This window comes from Belonocnema kinseyi, chromosome 4 (assembly GCF_010883055.1).
Source record: "Belonocnema kinseyi isolate 2016_QV_RU_SX_M_011 chromosome 4, B_treatae_v1, whole genome shotgun sequence".
NCBI lineage: Eukaryota > Metazoa > Arthropoda > Insecta > Hymenoptera > Cynipidae > Belonocnema > Belonocnema kinseyi.
The window spans coordinates 63,277,074-63,298,717 of record NC_046660.1 but is presented as its reverse complement, the minus strand read 5'-3'; the positions used below and the strand labels follow the sequence as shown (position 1 = coordinate 63,298,717).

Here is a 21,644-nt window from a genome sequence, read left to right as displayed (position 1 = left end):
TATATGTGTCTCAATTTTTTCTAGTGTCGAATAGTCTTAGTTATTGGCCGTTGAAAAGCAGTGTCCCGGTAGTGGCGTTTTGGCCGTTTAAGGGTTAAACCTTTATTTTTTATCTTGCAATTGAATGAGTTAAGTTTTAGTTGACAATTTATCTTTTTTATTAAAAATTAATTTGTTGTTTTTGAAAATTCAGCAGTTAGGTTGAAAATTGAAGTATTTTCTTGAAAATTCGTATTTTTGGTTGAAAATTAATTTTTTCAACTATTACATTCTCATCGTAATGAGAAGGTATTGGTTTTATGTAAAATTTCAGTTTGTCGGTTATCATCAAATCTCCAAGTTTTGAGACTCACTGAGTCAGAAAAAACGATTTTTACGAAGGTGTTTGTCTGTCTGTTATCTGTATTCTGTAGGCACGATAAGTTTCGTAAAATTGATCAGATTGGATTCTGCTTCGGCATACTTTTCCACCCTGATTCTGAATTTGAAAACTGTACATTTAAATAAGAATACTTGCAGAGAATTCAATTTTACATCCTCCCTTCGTATTTTCCAGGACCGCCGATGTTCCATCCACGAGGAATGGGACCTAGAGGAATGAGGCCCGGAATGCGACCACCACCCTTTGGACCCCGAGGACCACCTGGTGGCCCACCACCACCATTTGATCCCCGTGAAAAAGAACCCTTTTTCCGTCCACCATTTGAGGATGGACACCGACCTCCAGGACCACCAGGAGGACCGCCTCCAGGTCTTCTTCGACCACCATTTGGTGGTCCCATGGGCCCGAAAGGCCCCGATCCCTGGAGAAATCCCGAAAACGGACCCTGGAATGAGCCGGGAATCGAGCTCGAGGAGCACAATCCCCGAGAAAGTCACAATCCGCGAGATCATCCCAAGTCGAAGCACCAGGATCCGAAACAGGAGAAAAATCAAGATAAGCACCAAGACAGCAAGCATCAGGATCACAAGTCAGGTCCCTCCTCGTCGGACCGCGAGAGTAGAAATCGTAACCGGAAGTCAAGATGGGGCAATGTCAGTCCATCGAGCGAGAATCCTGGCGAGAGTGAAAGGTCAGACGGTGCCAAGAGACCAAGGAGAAGCTCAACTGAGCATTTCGATCCGGAAAGTACCGCCATCAAGTTCAATCAGTCTCTCGATGAGCGACCACCTGGCACGGAAAACGACAGCTTTGATATTGACAGTGTCAAATTTATTAAACCGCTGCTGCTGCCGCCAGCAACTCAGGAGAGTAATCCAGGGAGTGAGGAGAAGCAAGAACCTGAGCCGCGCGAGAGTGAGTGCTTTGTTGAACCGCCAACAGTCTCGAAACCACCAGAAACCTTTGAGCCTCCAGCAGCAACCTTCGAACCGGTTGAACATTTCGAGCCAGCGAGTTCCAACGACCAGGGCTTCGAGTCTCGGGAGAATCAAAGTTTTGAACCTTCTCAGAACTTTGAGCCACCGAGTGAGAACTTTGATCCGCCAAGTGAGAACTTTGAGCCACCCAGTCAGAACTTTGAGCCGCCAAGTGAGAATTTCGAGCCGCCAAGTAGTCAGAACTTTGAGGCACCCAGTCAGGATTTCGAGCCTCCTAGTGAGAACTTTGAGCCGCCCAATCAGAACTTTGAGCCCCCGAATCAGAACTTTGAGCCGCCGAATCAGAACTTTGAGCCGCCTAATAAGAACTTTGAGCCGCCCAATCAGAGTTTTGATAATTCTGAACAGGGTTTAGATAATCCGGTTGAGAGTTTCGAAGCGCCAAAGGAGCAGAACTTTGAGCCATCTTTCGAGCCGAGTGATCAAGTTTTCCAACCGCCAGAGCAACCAGTTGAACAACAACAACACCAACAAGAAGAGCAGCAGCAAGAATTTTTTGAACCAGAGGCGAAAAGCGCGGAATTTCCAGTTGAAAATGCAACTGATTGTCAGCCAGTTAGTGAGTGTGTCAGTGAGCAACAAGCCCTTGGTGAAATGCAGGTTGAAGGTGAATCCTTGTAACGAACCTTTCTGGCCTAGAAGGATAAAGTTACAAATTTTATCGAGTCGTGTAAAATACGGTCCTGAATGACAGTGTACATAGGAAGTGAAAAAAAAATGATAATCCTTTCAGGGTAAACTGGAGTACTGAGACTCTGGAGTGGTGAGGGAACTTTTTGGGTCCCAGTGAATCTTTATCAAACATTCTCTCAAGCATACTTCGTTTGGGCCCTTTTAATTGAAAGAGTTTTCTTCTTTGTTATTTGCTGCTTTAAACATAAACTGTGATAGTGAACACAGGACCTATATAACGTAGGCGAAAAAGAAAAAGAAAAACCAAAATTGAAAAGCACTTGCGGAAGCGTTGTTGTTTTTTTTTTTTGTTTTTTTTTTTTTACTAGTAGGAAATTCTCTTTTATTTCATGGAAATCCACTCTTTCGAGATTTGTTCCTTCTTCTTGACTGGGAAAGGAAATTTCAATATTTGTTTACTAAGCTTGAAAAGTCGAGGATCGAATTGAAAATGTGGAATGATTTTTAACTGATCGTGTAAAACTATATGCACATTAAACGAGTCCAAATAATGATTTATTGTAAAAAAAAATAAGAAAAGAAAAAGTAGTATCGAGAGCCATCTCGATTTTTATATCGCGGAGTAGATTTTCCGACTCATTTTCCAAGAAAATGGTACTGTACAGTGATAGTATTGTACCTACTGTCTTTATACATATTAATTTATTGTACATATTTTTATATTTTCCTAGTTGAAAAGCAATGAGTATATTGTGCAAGTAATTGCTCAGTCAAATAAATATTTTATGTACATACATATATACGTACATGGTATTGTTTTAGATAAGAGTTTTTCGTTATTCTCTCTCGACCTTCATGACTTTAATTTCGTTTCGAGATTTTATTTTATCAACTTTTTTTTTTTGTTTTTCGTAAACTTCTCTTTGGATTAGATCAATATATATATATCCATATAATTTTTTTTTTTCTTGACAAAAATTCGATTAGTTTGAGACAAGGTGAGACACGAGGAAAAAGAGGTTTCCACTCATCCGGGTTCCTGTGTTCACGCACTCACATTCTATCACGATGCAGCGATGGAGAACGCGCGCTGGCACTCAAACTGAGTGTCAAGTGCAAGGTACTGTTCATTACATTCATAAATTAGTGAAAGAAAGAGAGAGCGAGAGAGCGAGAAGAGAACAAATTTTGGAAAAAAGAAAAAAATTTGGCTGGAAAAGAGAAAAAATTTGGCTGAAAAGAGCAGAATTTTTGGTAAAGAGAAAAAAAAAATTTGGCTGAAAAGACCACATTGTCCCCACACCACTCCTGAGATGAGAGAGAGAGAGAAAGAAAGAAAGAAAGAGAGAGAGAGAGAAAAGCTGACAAGAGAAACAGCAGAAGCAGCTTTTCGCTGACCATTTGCGTGCGATTCTACTTTGTAATTTGCGATTGCGTGTGCCGAAAATTGTCGAGATTCAACCTCTACTTGAATTTTCTCAACAACTGCGAAACATCGATTTCCACTTCCTTGTTCATTAATTAGTTTCAAGTGCGAATAATTATTGTAACTGACAATTTACTCTGGGGTTGTTGTTGTTTTTATTTTTATTTTATTTTTTTGCATTTTTGTTGTCGGAATAAGATTTCATAAAAGGATCCACAGACCACCTGGAGTGGTGTGTTTGGCAATGTGGTCTGAAATCGAAAAATGATTTGTAATCTTCTGCATTTGAAAGTTTTTTGGCAAATTTCAATTGTTTCATTAACATTCAATTGAAAATGTTATCAATTTTGACGACGATAATAGACTTTGATCAACAGATAAATATGACGATTGGAATGATATTTTTTTTCTTTTTTCTTCTGGGTATGAAGGATTTATGAATTGTAATAACGCTGCATGATTTTTTCTCTTTTTAGAATATTTGATGATATGAGAAAAAGGAGTTGACGTTAAAGGTGTAGAATGGAAGGAGGTAAAAAGAAAGTCGATAATGATTGTACACATGAAATATGATAGATTGATAGATGATTGAAATCAAATTAAAGCTCTGGTTATGATCGAAATTAGTGACTACTCGGTTACGTATTTTTTTGTGTAATTAATAATTGTAGTATATTATTATTATTATTATTATTATTATTCTGCATTGATGGACATAAGCTAATGAATAATGTTCGCTGTAGAGCATTTGATTATTCGGTATTGTAGAAAATTTAGGAATAACTTGGAAGATTTCCATTTGATTGTTTTATCCGTGCTAGTTCAGAAAGGATATATTCGTCTGATTGACATTATGCTATTATTACCACTACATTATAGCATACACGTGTACATATAAATATATATATACGAGTCTGTATATTTATATGTAAACAACGGCATATGATTGATATAAAAATGTAATCAGAAAATTACAAAAATAAAGGTATCAAGTCCTTATTGCTTGGAGAATCTTTTTCATCGTATTCTGAGGAATATGATTTTCTGAAAATGCAAAATTTAGAGAAGTGTATTGCATTTTTTTTATAATTTAATTTTTATGACGAGATGATGGCCGCTCAACCGGGAAATGACAGTGATTTTTTTTTTGACCGGGAATTTTACAAATTTGTAGAAGAAAAATCGGTCCACGTTCGATTTCAACAGTTTTTAAATAATTAGTTGAATTTTTATGTTTTTCAATTATGCTATTATTTAGCTTACAATGCGTATTTCAAAATTTTTTTACTCTAAAAATTTTCCATCTGAAATTATATTTTTAAGCTTACATTTTTAATTTAATGAACTTTTTAAATGCGTTTGACTTAAAAGTATCAAATTAATCGCCATTAAAAACCAAAGTGAGCATCGCTTTTCGTTTTTAGAAAATTTTAAAAAATTACCCCTATTTAAGGGTTGAGAAGACTCCAAATAATTTTAAAATAGGAAATGCCACTAATTATAAAACCATTTTTCACATCAACCCCTTATCAATCAAGAAAATACATGATTTTCCTTTTAGAAAGTTTTTTTTTTTATAAAAAAAATACAATGAAAAATGATTTTATCATTAGTGGTATTTCCAGGGTGATCGCTGGGCCGGGAAATGACAGTGAATTTTTTTTTACCCGGAATGTTACAAATTTGTAGAAGAAAAATCTGTCCAAGTTCGATTTCAAAAGTTTTTAAATAATTAGTTGAATTTTTATGTTTTTTAATTATGCTATTATTTAGATTACAATGCGCAATTCAATTTTTTTTTACTTTAAAGTTTTTCCATTTAAAATTTTTATTTTTAAGCTTACATTTTTAATTTAAAGAATTTTTATATGCTTTCTCAAAGACTTTAACAAATAAACATAAAATTTGATGTAGATTTTGATGTAGAAAATTTTGAATAAATAAATAAAAATTTGTTAATTTATCTCTACTTTAAGTAATAAAAAGTGAACAAAAACGATTTAACAAAACGATTTTAAACCAGTTCAAAATTTAAGATTTTTCAGATTTTAACGTTAAAACTTAAACGGTCTTAATTTGAAAGTCTTAGTCATTAAACAAATGTGAACGTGTGACTGAAAGTTTATAAACTATTTTCAACTTAAAAATAACTTCATAATAATATATTCTTAAATAAAGGATTTTATTAAATTTAAATATTGTTTCAGTCTAAAATATTCAATTTTTAACCCATTCAATTTAAAATTTTTCATTAAAAAAAAGATTAATTATTAAATGTTTAGCAATATTTGAATTTTTATTTAAGACAAATCAATTAAAACCAAATATTTCAAAGTAAAAAATCTTTAACTGAATTGTTTGACAGAGAAAATCTGGAATCGTTAAAATTTCGAAGAGGCATTGAACGTTACACTATTAATTGTTGTATTTGAAAAATGCTTAATTTGTGAGTGAAATTTTAAAATTTTGTTGTATAATTTACAAATGAACATTTTGAGAAAAAATTTGATTAATTTTAAGAGATATTTAGGAATTTCAAAAAGATAAAAAATCATGATGCGAATTTTAGAAAGTTTTCTTAAAATCTTCTAGATTTTTTTTGAAAATTTTGTTTAAATCTTTGAAAAACTTTTTAAATATTCTCTTAAAATAATTTTTCAAAATTTAAAGTTATTTTTAATTTTCCTAGGAATCTTAAAAAAATGTTTTTATTCTTATGAAGCCTTTTACAATTCTTGAAAAAATCTAATTTTTTGTTTAAAATCTGCGAAAATCTACATTTTGTTTTATATTAGTCTATCATTTCAAGTTTTACAATAAGTTTGAATCTTTTCAAAACTTCTATATATTTCTTAAAATTACTCAAATTTCGCCTACAAATAATAAATGTTCAATTATTATTTATACATCCAAATTGTAAAGAAATTTTAAAACGACTTCTAGATTTCTCAAGATTGTCAAATAAAATTTTGGAGCTTTCCAAGGATGTTTAAACTATTTAAAAAGAAAATAATTGAATTTCTAATTTAAGAAATGTTCAGTTAATTTTTTTTCAGTTTTTCAATAGTTGATGTTTCTCGCTTAAAATTCCTTAAAATTATATAATTTTGAAAATTTTAAAGTTCATTGATTAATTTTGTATTTTAGAGCTTTGAAAATGATAACGTGAATTTATTTTTTTTTATATTGAAAAATGTTAGTAACTTAAAATTTATACGCGTAAATTATTGAACATTTGAATAAAACATTTTTTAATTTCAATTTTAAAAGTTCGAAATTTAACAGTTCCACTTTGAGTGCTTTCATTTACAGCTCAGTTTTTATTGCCTCAAGTGCAAAATTTGTTAGCTTCAGTTTTGCATTTTTTAAATTTCATTGGCCGTGAAAAATGTTTGCGAACCAGAAAATGACTCCTTGAAATTATAAAATTTTATTTCTAATGAGCCATCTGTTCGGGTTTGAGATTTGCGAAAATTCAAATTTAAGACATGAAAAATAGCTTTTTATATACGAATTATTAAGTTTGAAGAGAAAAAATGTAATATTTTAATTACGAGCCACTTTTTATTACGTGCTTCTGAATTTTACAAACATAACGTTATTGTCTACTGAAAAAAATGCAAAATTTTGATAACATTCTCTATTTTTTTTACCAAATATTAGAACTGTCAACTCATAAAGATACATTTTCAACCAAAAAGATCAGTTTTCAAACAAGAAAATTAAGTTTCTATTAGAAAGACAACTTTTTAACAAAACACATAAACGTTCAACCAAAAATAAAATAGTAGTTCAATTTTCAAAACAAAAAAATGAGCTTTCAAACAAGAAGATTAAGTTTCTATTAAAATGACAGATTTTTAACAAAATACATGAATTTCCAAGTAAATTTTTCAGTTTTAACTAAAAAAAAATATCTATAAAAGAAAGTAAATTTTACACAAAAATGTTAAATTGTCAACAAAAAATGTAGTAGTAGTAGTTCAATTTTCAACCGAAAAGATGAGTTTTCAAGCAAAAAAATTAATTTTCTATTAGAAAAACAAATTAAAAAAAGATACATAAATTTGCAAGTAAATATTTCAAGTTTGAACTAAAAAAAAAACAACAAATTTCTACTAAAAGAAACTGGTTCAATTTTCGACTAAAAAAAATGTCAACCAAAAATAAAATAGTAGTTCCATTTTCAACCAAAAAGATGAGTTTTCAAACCAAGAAATTCAGTTTCTATTAGAAATATAAATTTTTAAAAAATACATAAATTTCCAAGTAAATATTTCAAGTTTTAACTAAAAAAGATGAATATTCTATTAAAGGAAAACAAATCTTAAACAAAAATGTTAAATTTTCAATCAAAAATGAAATAGTAATTCAATTTTCAACCAAAAAGATGAGTTGTCAAACAAGAAAATTAATTTTCTATTAGACAAATGAAAAAAATAAGTAAATTTCTAAATAAATATTTCAAGTTCTGACTAGAAAAGGTAAATTTTCTAATAAAAGAAAACGAATTTTCAACAAAATTGTTAATTTTTCAACTAAAAAAAATGTTTACCAATAATGAAATAGTAGTTAAAATTCAAACAAGAAGATTAAGTTTCTATTAAAAATACAGTTTTTTAACAAAATACATAAATTTCCAAGTAAATGTTTCATTTTAACTAAAAAAGATAAATTTTCTACTAAAAGAAAACGAATTTTCAACAACCAAAATTTATAACCAAAAATGGAATAGTTAAATTTTCAGATAAATAAATTTAACTTTTAATAACATAGTTCAATTTTCAAAAAGAAAATGAATTTTCAACTATTTTCAACCAAAAATCTTCAGCCATTGAGATAAATTTTCAACTAGCATAATGAATCTTCGACAAAAACATATTTTTTGACTAAGTAGCATAACTTTTAACCAATAAAGATGATTTTTGACAAAGAATCAAATAGTTAATATTCCAATCAAAAAATATTTTATTACTAAGTAAAAAAAACTTAATATAAGAAAGAAAACGAATTTTCAACAAAATTTTCAAATAAAGAAAAACCTGTCAACCAAAAATGGAAGTGAAATTTTCAGATAAGAAAAAATTAATTTTCGATAATATAATAGTTCAATTTTCAGCAAAAAAGTGAATTTTCAACTCAAAAATAAAAAAAATTTCAACAAGAAATGGAACGATTAAATTTTTGGTTAGAAAAATTAAATTTTCAGCAAAAGAAATAAATTTGCAACTGAAAAAAATATCAACCAAAAATGGCACAGTTAAATTTTCTATTAGAAAGATTAATTTTGAACGAAAGAAGCAAATTTTTCAATAGAATAATCGAATCTTCAGCCATTGATATACATTTTCAACTGTAATGAATCTTCCGCCAAAAAATATTTTTTAACAAAGTTAACATTACAATAAAAACATATTTTATTATTAAATAAAAAACAGTTAACTTTAAAAAAAAATGTCGAATTTTAAATTAAATACTTAATTTTTCAAGTCACACATTAATCATTAACATAAAAAACATTTTTTCGAAAAAAAGAAGTTTTCATCTAAAAAAATTTGTAACCAAAAATGAAGTAATTCAATTTTTAGTTTAAAAATAATTGTGAACCAAAAAAAAAACAGATTTGAACAAAATATTTTCAACCACAAATAATGCATTTGCAAAAAAAAATGAATTATTAATCAATAAAAAATTTTGTAACAAAGTAGTTAAATTTTTAACAAACTATTTAATTTTTATTTAAAGAAAGGATTTTTTAACAAAAATATATGAATTTAAAAACAAGAAGAATTGTATAAAAAGACTCCATTTTCAAACACATAATAAAAAAAAAACATAGTTAAATTTTTCACCGAAAAATTAGTTTTAAACAAAAAAAAATGAATTATTAAGCATCAAGATTAATTTTCAACTAAAAAATACGAATTTTCATCCAAATTGTTCAGTTTTTAACTAAAAGAGGCGATTTTTTGAAAAAATGGACAGTTAAATTTTCAATTAATACATTTTTAATAACAAAAATCATTTTCACCAAAATAGTTGAATTTTCAACCAGAGAAAAAGTTCAACTGGTAAAGTTTTAATATAAAATGGTTGAATTCAACAATCAAAAAATAGACGATTTTTCTGTGATACAGTTGGTTTTTTATTTAAAAAATATGTTTTTTTAAAATTAATTTTCGCTATAAAAAATATAAAAATTTTCAAAACATGTACTGTGAAATGTTCTTTCAGTAAATAAAAATGTTATATTTCAGAAATTAAGCATTATGCAAGAAAACCTGATCATACTTAAAAAATGAAATTTTTTCTTTTAAAATTGAATGAATGACACGCTGGCTCTATTTTATGAATGAACTCCAAACGTTTATTAATAATTTGTATAAAAAAAGCTTTTTCATATAAAACTGCTCCATTGAAAGAATTTTTTGGTTGGGCATTTCAACCTTTTTTCCTTCAAATTTAAATTGTTTCAGAGGACCACTGGACCGGGAAACCGGAATATGGCAGTCATTTTTTTTTACCTGGAATTTTAGTGTTAAATTCAATTGTTAACTTTTTCAATCAAAATTTAAAGAATTTTTAAATACAATATCCAAAATTTGAAATTTTTGGATTCAAAATATTTTAAGTTGATCAAGTGTAAATATAAATTAATTAATTGTTTTACAAGACGATTGCAAATTTTTTCAAAATTAAACAATTTAGGGATTTTTTTTTAGCAATATTTTAATGTTCGTTTAAAATAATCAATTTAAATCAAACATTAAAAATTTAATTATTTTAATTATTTCTTAATATTAATTTGTAAGTGAAACTTTTTTTATCGTGATTTATAAATAACTATCTAACAATTAATGATTTCAAATTACTTTTAAAACATTACTTTAAAAAATCTTAATTTGTGAAAGTGTTGAATTTTTATGTATGAGTAAATAACAAAGCGTTATTAATTTAAATTGAATTAAAATAAATATAATTTTACTTAAAAGGATTTATGTATTTAAAAAACTTTGTTTTTTTTCTATATTTTTTACATTTGTCTTGAGTTTTTAACGAGGAGATTTCAGTGTTTAACTTTTATTAAATTAGCAGAGGGACATTTTATATTTTTATGATTTTATCGAATTAGAAAGGCTAAAACTTTAGTTTTATAGAATTAATTAATTTGAAGAATTTTTTAATTTTAACCATTTCTATTGAGCTTGAAAGTTTGAAAGTGGCTGTTTTTTATTTAACATTTTTATTGAGCTTAAGAAAAAAATTGATTATTTTCATTTTTTTGTTTGAATTTCTAGAGATGAATTTTTTATTTTAAGCATTTTGATTGAGTAGGAAGAGAAGCAACTCTGTTTTTCAAATTCTTATCAATTGGAAGGTGGAGATATTATTATTTTCAATTTTTTTTTTTAATAGAATTTGAAGGGACGAAATTTTGCTTGTATTCGATATTGATCGTTCTGAAACAATACCTTACAATACCGTTTTTTTTAAATTACAGAATTTTTAATGAAGAGCGCTTAAAATGGAACAAAACTTAAATTTCGACGTTTTTTTTATCAATTTCCGTTTGAACTTTATCAGAGTTAAATAATTTTAAATCAAAGCTATTAAAATTTGAATAATATTAATTGAATATTTTATAAATTTGACAAGTTAAAAAAAAAAAATAATTTTCAAATTTAAAAAATCTTAGTAATTAAATAATTTTGTGTAATTTTCAATTCTTGTAATTTTTCTATTTCAATCTGTCGAATTTTTATTACGGTTAAACATAAAAATTTTAATTTCAGAATCTTTTAATTTTTAATAAATTCTGTTTGAAAATATTCCATTAAATTATTTTTTATTTAAAAACGTCAAAATAAACATTGTGTAATTCTATTGCCTTCTACTTTGGAATTGCAAAATTTTTAATGTTTTTCGTTCAGAGTTCTAATTTTGAAAGCGTTGACTTTTTCCATAATTAACGTTTGATTTTTAAATTGTTCAGTTTCATATATTTGATTATTCCATTTTAACTCAGAATTTAACAAAATTATATTTTATTAATTTAGACGTTCTTTTTGAAATGTTTCAAATGATTAATTTTTTTATTTTGTTACTTTGAATTTGAAAAAAGTCGGATAAATTTTCGGTTAATTTTTTTAGGTATGGACGAGCTAATTTCTCTTTTAAACAAAAAAATTTAAGTGACATGTGAATTTTTTCCATTGACTTGACGTTTTTCGTTCAATACTTCTCAATACTCCCGGAATTTTTTCAAGAAGACACCAGAAGATGAACTTTACACATACTTATCAATTTACAATTCAATTTTGAATTATGTCCAGACAGTTTTTGAAAAGTTATTTGAAGTTTATTTCACTTTAAAGGTTATACATTTTGAAAAATATTAAAAATTAACCATTTTTAGGGTATAAAGTGATAAAAAAAATTGGCGAAGGTTCCTTCTCAGAAGTATTAAAATGCCAGGATAAAATATCCGGTGGACTGTTCGCAGCAAAACGTTTGAAAAAAACTTATTTAGGGTAAGTCTAAACATTTTAATTTCACTAAAATAATTGCTCCACCGAGGGGGTGTCTACTAACCTGGAAAACCTGAAATTTTAAGGGAATTTTTATAAACCCAGAAAAATCTGAAAACTCCTGGGAACTTTTCCGAGGGCATGCTTAGATTTTTATTTGTATTCTGATATTAAATTTAATAAGATTTTTTTTTTTCATTTGAGGAAGCAACTTTGTAATAATAAATTTGACGGTTTAGTAGATAAAATTCGTTTTTATTTTTGATTGAAATTAATTTTTTTATAAGCGGAAATTTAATTATTCAAATTTTGTTGTAAAAATTATTTATCTTTTTACTGAAAATTCGTTTTTTTTTAGTTGAAATTAATCTTCCTGGTTTAAAATTGAACTATTCTAATTTAATAATTCCAGTTTAACTATATAATTTTTGACTGAAAAATTATCTTCACTTAAAAATGAATATTTTGGTTGAAAATTAAATTATTCTAGGTAAAGGTTCATCATTTTAGTCGAAAAGTCATCACTTTGGTTTCAAATTCAATTATTACAGTTGAAAATTCTTTATTTTAGTAGGAAATTCATGCCTTTCTTTGAAAATGTAATTATTTTCTTTTAATAATTTTGTTTAAAATTATTATTTTTCAACTGAATATTTAACTACTCAATTTTAGATTGAAAATTTATCTGCATAAGTTGAAAATTCAATCATTTCAGTTCAAAATTCATAATTATAGTTGCAAATTCTTTGGAGAGACATTAATTCTTTTTACTGAAAAATTAAATCCACAATTTTTATTTAATAACTCGTTTTTTTTTTTGTTTTTTTTTTATGTGAAAATTCATGTATTTTGTTGAAAATTCCTATTGTTTTTGTAAGAATTAATCTTCTTGGTTGAAAATGTATATTTTTGGTAAAAAATTCAAATTTTCCAGGCAAGATTCATCATTTTAGTTCAAAATGAATATTTTGAATTAAAATTTTTTTCTTGAAGAAAATTCAAATTTTCAACAGAAAATTCCATTGTTTAATTCTGACTAAAAATATATCTTTTTTAATTAGTTAAAAATTCAAGTATGCCAGTTAAAGATTTACAATTTTCTATGCAAATGCATCATTTTGGTTTAAATTTCAATATTACAGTTGAAGGTTCATCATTTTAGTTAAAAATGAATTTGTTTGGTTGAAGATTCATAATTTTAATGTAAAATTTATTCCTTAGGTGGATAATTGAACTATTTTGCTTAAAATTGATTTTTTTGGGTTGAAAAATTATTTTTAAAAATGGAAAACCAACTATTCCGTTTTTGGTTTAAAATTAATTCTTTTTATTTTGAAAATTAAACTATTTGGTTGCAAATTCATGCCTTTTGTTGAAAGTTTGTCTTTTTGGTTCAGAATTAACTTGGATTCATCTTCTTGGATGAAAATTAATCTTTTTGGTTAGAGATTAATCTTTTTTGTTGAACATTTAAATACTTCGTTAAAAAGTAAAAGCGTTTGTTAAAAATTTATTTTTTGGGTTGACGATTAACAAATTTATTTGGAAATTCATCCCTTTTGTTGAAATTTTAACTATATATTTTTTTGAAAATATTTTTTTTGTATTCAAAATGAATTCTTCAATCTAAAAATTGAAATATTTCATTCTTTGATTTAAATATAGGTTTTAGTGGAAATTTCAACTATTTGTTTGAAAACTCGTGTTTTTTTTGGCTCAACAATAATTTTTTAACTGAAAATTTAACTATTCCATTTTTGGTTTAAAATTGATCTTTTTTAATTCAAAATTGAACTATTTGGTTGAAAATTCGTATTTTTGGTAAAGAATTAACTGGATTTACTCTTTTTAATTAAAAATTAATCTTTTTATTTAAAAATTCAACTATTCCTGTTAAAGATTCGTCAATTTAGTTTAAAAATTACTCTTTTTGGTTAAAAATTCAAATCAATGGTTGCAATTTAAAATTTCCTGGTAAAAATTCACTTTATTGTTTAGAGATTAAACATTTTTATTGGAAATTCACCACTGATTGAAAAATTAACTATTTTTTGCATTTTTTTTAGTTGAAAATTCAACCATTTGGCTGAAAATTTATGTATTTTGTTGAAAATTCGTTTTTTTCGTACATGATTAACTGAAATTAATCATCTTAAATGAAAATTCATCTTTTTAGCTAAAAATTGTTTAAAAATTTAATAATTTTTGTTGAAAATTCAAATACCTAATGCAAAGTTAAAAACTTGTCTTAAAAATTTATTTATAATTTTTTTATTTAATATAAAATTTATTTATTTTATTTTAATTGAAAATTTATTTATTCGGTTTAAAACTGAAATATTTCGTTGAAAAATTCGTGCTTTTTGGCCCAACATACAATTTTTAACTGAAAATTTAACTTAAATTTCTTGGGGAAAAATGTATATTTAACTGAAAATTGATTTATTCCAGTTAACGATTTATCATTTTAGTTGAAAATTCATCACTTTTATTTTTTTTTCGTTATTTTTTTATCTGAAAATTTAACCATTCCATTTTTGGTTTAGAACTGATATTTTTAAATTTAAAATTCAAGTATTTGGTAGCAAATTAATGTGTTTGATAGAAAATTCGTCTTTTTGGCACAGATTTAACTGGAATTAATCTTATTGGTTAAAAACTCATCTTTTTCGATAAAAACTAAACTCTTCGAATTGAAAAATCATTTTAGTTGAACATTTATCTTTTTAGTTTAAAATTTAAATAATAGGCTGAACATTAAAATCTGTTGTTAAAAATTAATTTTTCTTTTCGTTGAAGATTCATAATAACATTGCTTTTTGCACTGAAAATTTGACTAATCAATTTCTGGTAGAAAATTTATATTTTTTTATTAGAAAATCAAATATTTCAGTTACGATTCATCATTTGATTTCAAAATTTACCTTTTTTAGTTGAAAATACGCACTTTTGTTGAACGAAATTAATTTTTTTTAACTGACAATTTAATTCTTTTATTTTTGGTTTCAAATTGATGTTTTTTTTTTAATTGGTCTTTTTGGTAAAGCATTAAATGAAAATTATATTCTTGTTTGAAGAATCATCTTTGTGGTTGAAAATTTAAATACTTGGTGGAAAGTTAGAATCTTTTGATACAAATTAATTTTTGGTTGAAGATTCACAATTTTAATTGAGAATTCATCCTTTTGCTTGAAAATTGCACTATTTTGTTGAAAATTTGTTTTATTTTTTTATTGAAAATTAATTTTTTTAACTGAAATTTTTAATATTTCATTTTTGGGTTGAATAAAAAATTTGAATTGTCAGCGAATTTTTATCCAGGACAGAGTAGGCACTTTGTTCACATTTTCAATAATATTCAAAACACCATTTCAGAACTGAAATTTGGGATTGTACAGAAGTCAGTACAATGAGGAAAATCACAAGGCATCCAAATGTTTTGTATTTAATCGAATTTATCTAGTAAGTGGCTAGGAATTTTTTTAAAATTTTTGAATTTGAGTTTATAAAATAAATTATTCTTAAACCAATTTTTTTCGAAATAGTGACCCATTGCCCGGAAGGGTAACTTTGATTTTTGAATTAATGGATATGAGTCTTTATGACTTGGTGAAAGGAAGAAAAGGGTAAAAAATTTTTTCAGTTGCATTTATTATTCAGAATTCTGAAATAAAAAAAAAATTAATTTTAGACATGCACTTCTGGAACAAAAAGTTAAACTATATTTGTACCAATTATTGAAAGGCATCGAGCACTTACATAAACATGGAATTTTTCATCGAGATATCAAACCAGAAAATGTACTTATGAAGGTATTTGTTTAATTAATTAAATTAAAAATTAAAATAATATATTGAACTGAAAATAATATATTTTTTTTAAATTTAATTTTTAGGGAGATTGTATAAAGTTAGCTGATCTTGGTTCCATACGAGGAATTTTTACCAAACCACCATATACTGATTACATTTCTACCAGATGGTACCGTGCACCAGAATGTTTATTAACATCTGGTTTTTATGGACCCAAAATGGATGTTTGGGCATCGGGCTGCGTATTTTATGAATTATTAACGTTAGCTTTTATAAAAAAAGGGTGCCTGCACTATCTGAAAAAACCTGGAAATGCCTAAAAAAAATTCAGAGAGAACTTTTTTCTGAATAATAATAACAATAATTCTTAATTTATAAAAGTATCTTTATATTACTGTATTTAACTATTTTGTTGCAAATTTTTGTTTTGGCTTGAAATTATTTTTTTTAACGGAAATATTAACTATTCTATTTTTAGTTGAAAATTGATCGTTTTTAGTTGAAAATGAATGTAATTTTTTTTTTAATAATTTTTTTTTTTAGAAAATTTATCATTCTAGTTGAAAATTCGTTTTTTTGGTTAAAAATTGAACTATTTTCTTGAAACTTCTATTTTTTAGATGAAAAAATATTTTTTAACTGAAAATGGAACTATTCCACTTTTTATTGAAAATTGATATTTTTTAACTGAAAATTTATCACTGATTGAAAATTCGTTTTTTTTTATATGGAAAATTAATTTTTTTAAATAAAAATTTAACGATTCTATTTTTGGTTAAAAATTCATCTTTCTGCTTCAAAATTCATTAGTTTGCTTGCAATCTTTTCTCTCTGTTGACTGAAAAATCTTTCTTAGTTGAAGTCGTTTTTTTGTTGAATTCTTATTAAAAATTAAACTCTTTTTCGTAATCAATATTTAATTACTTTGTTAGTAAAATGCATTTCTTTGCATCAACTTTTTTTTAAACTATAAATGTAACAAATTCAATTTTTAATTTAAAAGTTTAAACTTAAAAATTCTATTTTTGGTTGAAAATAGATCGCTTTTAGTTTAAAATCCATCTAGTTGGAAATTAGCGTTTTTTGTTTCAAAATCTTTCTTTTTGTTAAAAAAAATTAATCTTCTTGGTTAAAAGCTCAGCGTTTTTCTTGAAAATACAATATTTTGAAATTCTTCTTTCTTTTTACTGAAAAATCGTTCTTACTTGAAAAATCAACAAATCTTAAACAGTCTTTTTTTTAGTTGAATTCAACTGTTTTTGATTAAAAATTAAAACATTTTTGGTTAAAATATCTACTACATTTTTCGTTAAGAAACTATATTTTTTCAAATAAAAATTTAATTATTCCAGATGGATATTTCATCAGTCTAATTAAAAGTTTATCATTTCGGTTGCATATTCATTTTTTTATATGAAAATTAATTTTTTTAACTGAAAATTTAACTAGTCAATTTTTGGTTGAAAGTTCATGTAATTTTTTTTTTAATTCGCTCTTTCCAGTAGAAAATTAATCTTTTTGGTTGAAAATTCATCTTTTTTATTAAAAATATCTTGTTAAAAATTAATTTTTTGGATTAAAGATTCATAATTTTAGTTAAAAACTCACCTATTTACTTCAAAATGAGCTATTTTGTTCAAAATTCGTTTTTTAATTGGCTTAAATTTTATTTGCTTAAACTTGAAATGTTACCGTTTCAGTTGAATATTTCATCAATTTAGTTAAAAATGTATCTATTGGGTTGAACATTAATTATTTAAACTAGAAATTTAGCTGTTCAATTTTTAGTTTAAAATATTTTTTTTAGTTAAAAATTCGTGTTTTTGTTAGAAATGAATCTTTATAGCTGAAAATTAATCTTTTAAGTTACAGTCTTTTTATATTAAAAATGTGAATATTTCAGCTGAATATTCTGTAATTTTAGTTAAAAATTCATCTCTTTGATTGACCATTATTTTTTTTCACTAAAAATGTAACTATTTAATTTTTGGTTAAAATATTAAATTTTTTAGTTAGAGATTCGCCTTTTTTAGAAGAAATTAATCTTCTTGGTTCAAAATTAATCTTTTTATTTTAAAATTCGTCTATTCTAACTATTAATTATTCATGTAGAATATTCCATCATTTTAGCTGGAAATTCATCTATTTGGTTTAAATTTGATTTTTTCGAGTTGAAAATTTATCATTTTAGTTTAAAATCTATCATTTTAGTTGAAAATTCATCACTTTGGCAAACAAAAATTTCGGTGGAAAACTATTACTTTTCAACTGAAAATTTAACTATTAACTTTTTTTCTGAAAAATAATATTTTTTTGTTAAAAAAGGATGTTCTTGATTGAAAATTAAACTATTCCAGTAAAAAATAAAAGTTTTTCTCTATTTGAAAATTTAACTATTTTTTTCGAAAATTATCGATTAATCGATTAATTGAATATTTTGTAATATAACACTTATCAAAGCTTTCTAAATAAAACATATTAATTGAATCTCTAAAAAATGAAAAAATATATTTATAATCAATTCGGGAACCCGTATGCAGGGGTATCAGGGAATTTTTTTCAAGAATTTGAGTAGGCACCCTGTAAAAAATCAATTTTTTATTTATTAAAAAAAAATCATTAAAAATTAATTTTTAAATATTTGAATTTAATATTTTTTTAAAAATTGCTTTAGATTAAAGCCACTTTTTCCTGGACAAAACGAAATAGACCAAATTTCAAAAATCCATACAGTTTTAGGAACCCCTCATGCCAGAATAGTTGCCAAATTTCGCAGACAGTAAGAATTAAAAAAAATTCCTGGTTTTTGTAAAAACTAATTAATTTTTTTTCAGTTTTTAATATTTAAAAATAATTCTTCTAGTAAACCAAGAAATTGTAGTTTCTTATTCCCAGCAAAAAAAGGGCAAGGTCTTTTTTCATTACTTCCTCATGCAACTGATGCTGGAAAAGATGTTTTAAGATTAATGTTAATTTATGATCCTGAGTATAGAATCAATGTTAAAAGACTTTTGGATCATCGGTATTTCAACGATTTAAGGTAAAATTTGTTAATTAAGAATAAAAAATAAATTAACTTTTAATTTATTGAAAATAAATAAAAAAATATAATATTATAATACTATTATTATATTATGTTATAATGTTGTAATACTATTATTATATAATAATACTGATTTAAAAGAAATTAATTAAAATTTCGTTTACAACAGAGAAGAATCCCCAAGAGTGTCAAGAAGTGTAACACATGCAAATTCACCGAAAGATCTAAGAACTCCTGCACTTTTGAGTCACACAATGTCTCAAAAACGTCGGAAATCGAAAGTAATTCCTGATTCAAATTTTTTATCTTATTTCCAAATTTTCAAACTTGGCTTCTTTTGAACTTCAGGGTGTTCGTTTTAATCCAGGATCGATATTAAAAAATTTTAATCTAAGCTTAACAATTAAAGATTTTAAATTAAATAACAACATTCCCGTGACAAATTTTGATCTTTTTTTAATTGAACAAAGAATTATTATTAAAAAATATAAATCTAAGCTATCATTTTCCATGCTCTGAATTAAAATTATTCTTTCTTCCAACTCAAATTAATAAAAATGTTAAAAATAAAAAATTGGCCTCTTCCAATTTAGAAAAAAAAAATTAATAGCCAAGATCTCCTCTTTTTCAACCGAATAAGAATGTTGAAAATGAAAAAATTATCATCTTCCAATTCAGAAAAAAACTAAAAGCCAAAATTTCCTCCCTTCCAAAATAGTAAAAAAAATCTAATAAAAAATGCTACCTCTTCTAACTCAGAAGAAAAATTGAAAATAAAAAATTCTTACCTCCTTTTCAACGCGATAATAATCTTTAAAATATAAAACATCTCTCTGCCTTGTCAGGAAAAGAAATAAATAACCGAAATTTCGTCCCTTCCAACCCTATAAAAATGTGAAAAATAAATCCCTTTTCCAATTCAGAAAAAATAGCAAAACAAAATTGCTTTCTTTACAACTAAATTAAAATATTAAAAATAAAAATTTCTCTTCAAAGTCATAAAAAAATTTTAAATAATAAATTTTTCCCTTAATCTTCATAAAAAAGTTATGTATAAAAAATGGAGTCTTCGAAATTAGAAAAAAAAATCAACAAAATTTTGTCGCTTTCAACTTAATAAAAATGATGAAAATAAACCAAGTTCCCTCTTCCAGCTCAGAAAAAATTTAATACCAAAATTTACTCCCTTCCAACTGCATAAAAATGTTAAAAATGAAAAAATTGCATGCTTCCATTTCTGAAAAAAATATTGAAAATAAAAAGTTCTACCTTCAACTTAATAAAAATTTTAAAAAGAAACAAATGGTCTCTTCCAATTTAGAAAAAAATTCAAACCAAAAAATTCTTGTTTTAAACTCAACAAAAATTTTAAAAGAAAAAATACCGTCTTCCAATTTAAAAAAATTAAAGACCAAAATTGCCTCCTTTGAAATGAAATATATTTTTAAAATTTATTGCTTAAAGTATACTCGTAAATCATTTGGAGCCACTTGAACATAAATTAAATTAATGTTATTCATTAAAGCTCTTTAAAAAAAACATTAAAATTCTTAGAAATCTTTAAAATTTCTTGAAATTATTATTATTAAAATGAACAAATTATTATATTATATATAAAATTCAAATAAAAATTCTAATGCTTTATAATCCCTTAAAATCCCTTGAAATCTTTGGAAAACGTAAAAATTAATTTTAAAAAGTATCAGTAATTTAAATGCCCTCGAATATAATTTAAATGAAACTTATTTTTTTAATTTCTCTAAAAAGATACTCAAAGCATAAATCATTTAAAAGCTCTTACATATAAATTAAATTAAACCTATTCATTAAATTTCTCTCTAAAAAGAAACGTTTAGATCCCTGGAAACCTTTAAAATTCTTTGAAATTCTACAAAATTCTTTGAAAATCCCATGACATCTTTGAAAAACGGATAAATTCTTTTAAAAAGTATAAATGATTTAAATTTCTTGAAAATTTGTTAAATTCTTTGAAAAACCTTAAATTCCATGAAATCTTCGAAATAGATAGGAACATCTTGAAATTTTATTAAATTTAATTTAGTTTTCAAAGTTCAATAGAAACTCCTAGAAGTCTATCGAAATCCTAAAAAAAATTCTTTGAAATCCCTTAGAAACTTTTGAAAATTAAAAAATCCTTTTAAAAGTATGTAAATCATTCAAATGCCCTTGAATGTTATTTAAAACAACCTTATTAATTAAATATCTATAAAAAAAACGCTAAGATTAGAATTAAACTTATACATTAAAGTACTCTAAAAAAGGCTTGAATTCCTATAAATCTTCGAAATCTTTTAATCTTGTAAAATTCCTTAAAATACTTTAATATCCCTTGAAATTTTTGCAATTATTAAAAATACCTTCAAATTTAATTTCGTTTTATTTTCCCGAATTCATTCATTTGCTGGTTTTCGCGGCCTCAAAAAATTTCCAATTTTCCGGTCCAGTGACCACCCTGAACTCATATTTGAAAATTTATTTTGTTTTAAAATTAAAACGTTCGATAAAATATAATTTCAGCATTTAAACGTCTGGCAATCGCAGATTCAGAGTTTCAGTTCCTCAAAAATTCCACGGATTACTACAACTCCAGATTTAAAATTGCGAACAAAGGGGGAGGGTCGGTAAGACCGGTTTTTGGCCTAATTTATTTTTGGACCAAAAAATCTGAAAAAATCACGGTAGTATCTTATAAGTATCCCGAGTCGAGTGCACGCTAAACGGACTACCCTCCACCCCCCAGCCACCCCCGCCCCCCTACAATCGCTTCAGGTTCAAGGTCATTTGAAGGTCAAACCGAGAAA

The 21,644-nt window shown here is 25.6% G+C and overlaps 2 protein-coding genes across 7 annotated transcripts in view; both read left to right on the top strand.

The window, feature by feature from the left end:
- LOC117171979 (SR-related and CTD-associated factor 4) overlaps positions 1 to 4,342 on the top strand; it is a 62,097-nt gene extending 57,755 nt beyond the window's left edge. For all 5 annotated transcript variants that reach the window (XM_033359683.1, XM_033359681.1, XM_033359680.1 and 2 more), the window contains exon 13: positions 557 to 4,342. In XM_033359683.1, coding sequence (XP_033215574.1) covers positions 557 to 2,001 — 1,445 coding nt within the window. In that variant the 3' untranslated portion in view covers positions 2,002 to 4,342. The remainder of the gene's footprint in view (positions 1 to 556) is intronic.
- A 7,325-nt stretch (positions 4,343 to 11,667) lies between these two features.
- LOC117171276 (MAPK/MAK/MRK overlapping kinase-like) overlaps positions 11,668 to 21,644 on the top strand; it is a 16,574-nt gene continuing 6,597 nt past the window's right edge. For both annotated transcript variants that reach the window (XM_033358417.1, XM_033358416.1), the window contains exons 1-9: positions 11,668 to 11,786; positions 11,856 to 11,970; positions 15,343 to 15,429; positions 15,513 to 15,593; positions 15,659 to 15,779; positions 15,863 to 16,041; positions 18,454 to 18,558; positions 18,643 to 18,819; positions 18,992 to 19,103. In XM_033358417.1, the coding sequence (XP_033214308.1) occupies positions 11,765 to 11,786; positions 11,856 to 11,970; positions 15,343 to 15,429; positions 15,513 to 15,593; positions 15,659 to 15,779; positions 15,863 to 16,041; positions 18,454 to 18,558; positions 18,643 to 18,819; positions 18,992 to 19,103 (999 nt within the window). In that variant the 5' untranslated portion in view covers positions 11,668 to 11,764. The remainder of the gene's footprint in view (positions 11,787 to 11,855; positions 11,971 to 15,342; positions 15,430 to 15,512; positions 15,594 to 15,658; positions 15,780 to 15,862; positions 16,042 to 18,453; positions 18,559 to 18,642; positions 18,820 to 18,991; positions 19,104 to 21,644) is intronic.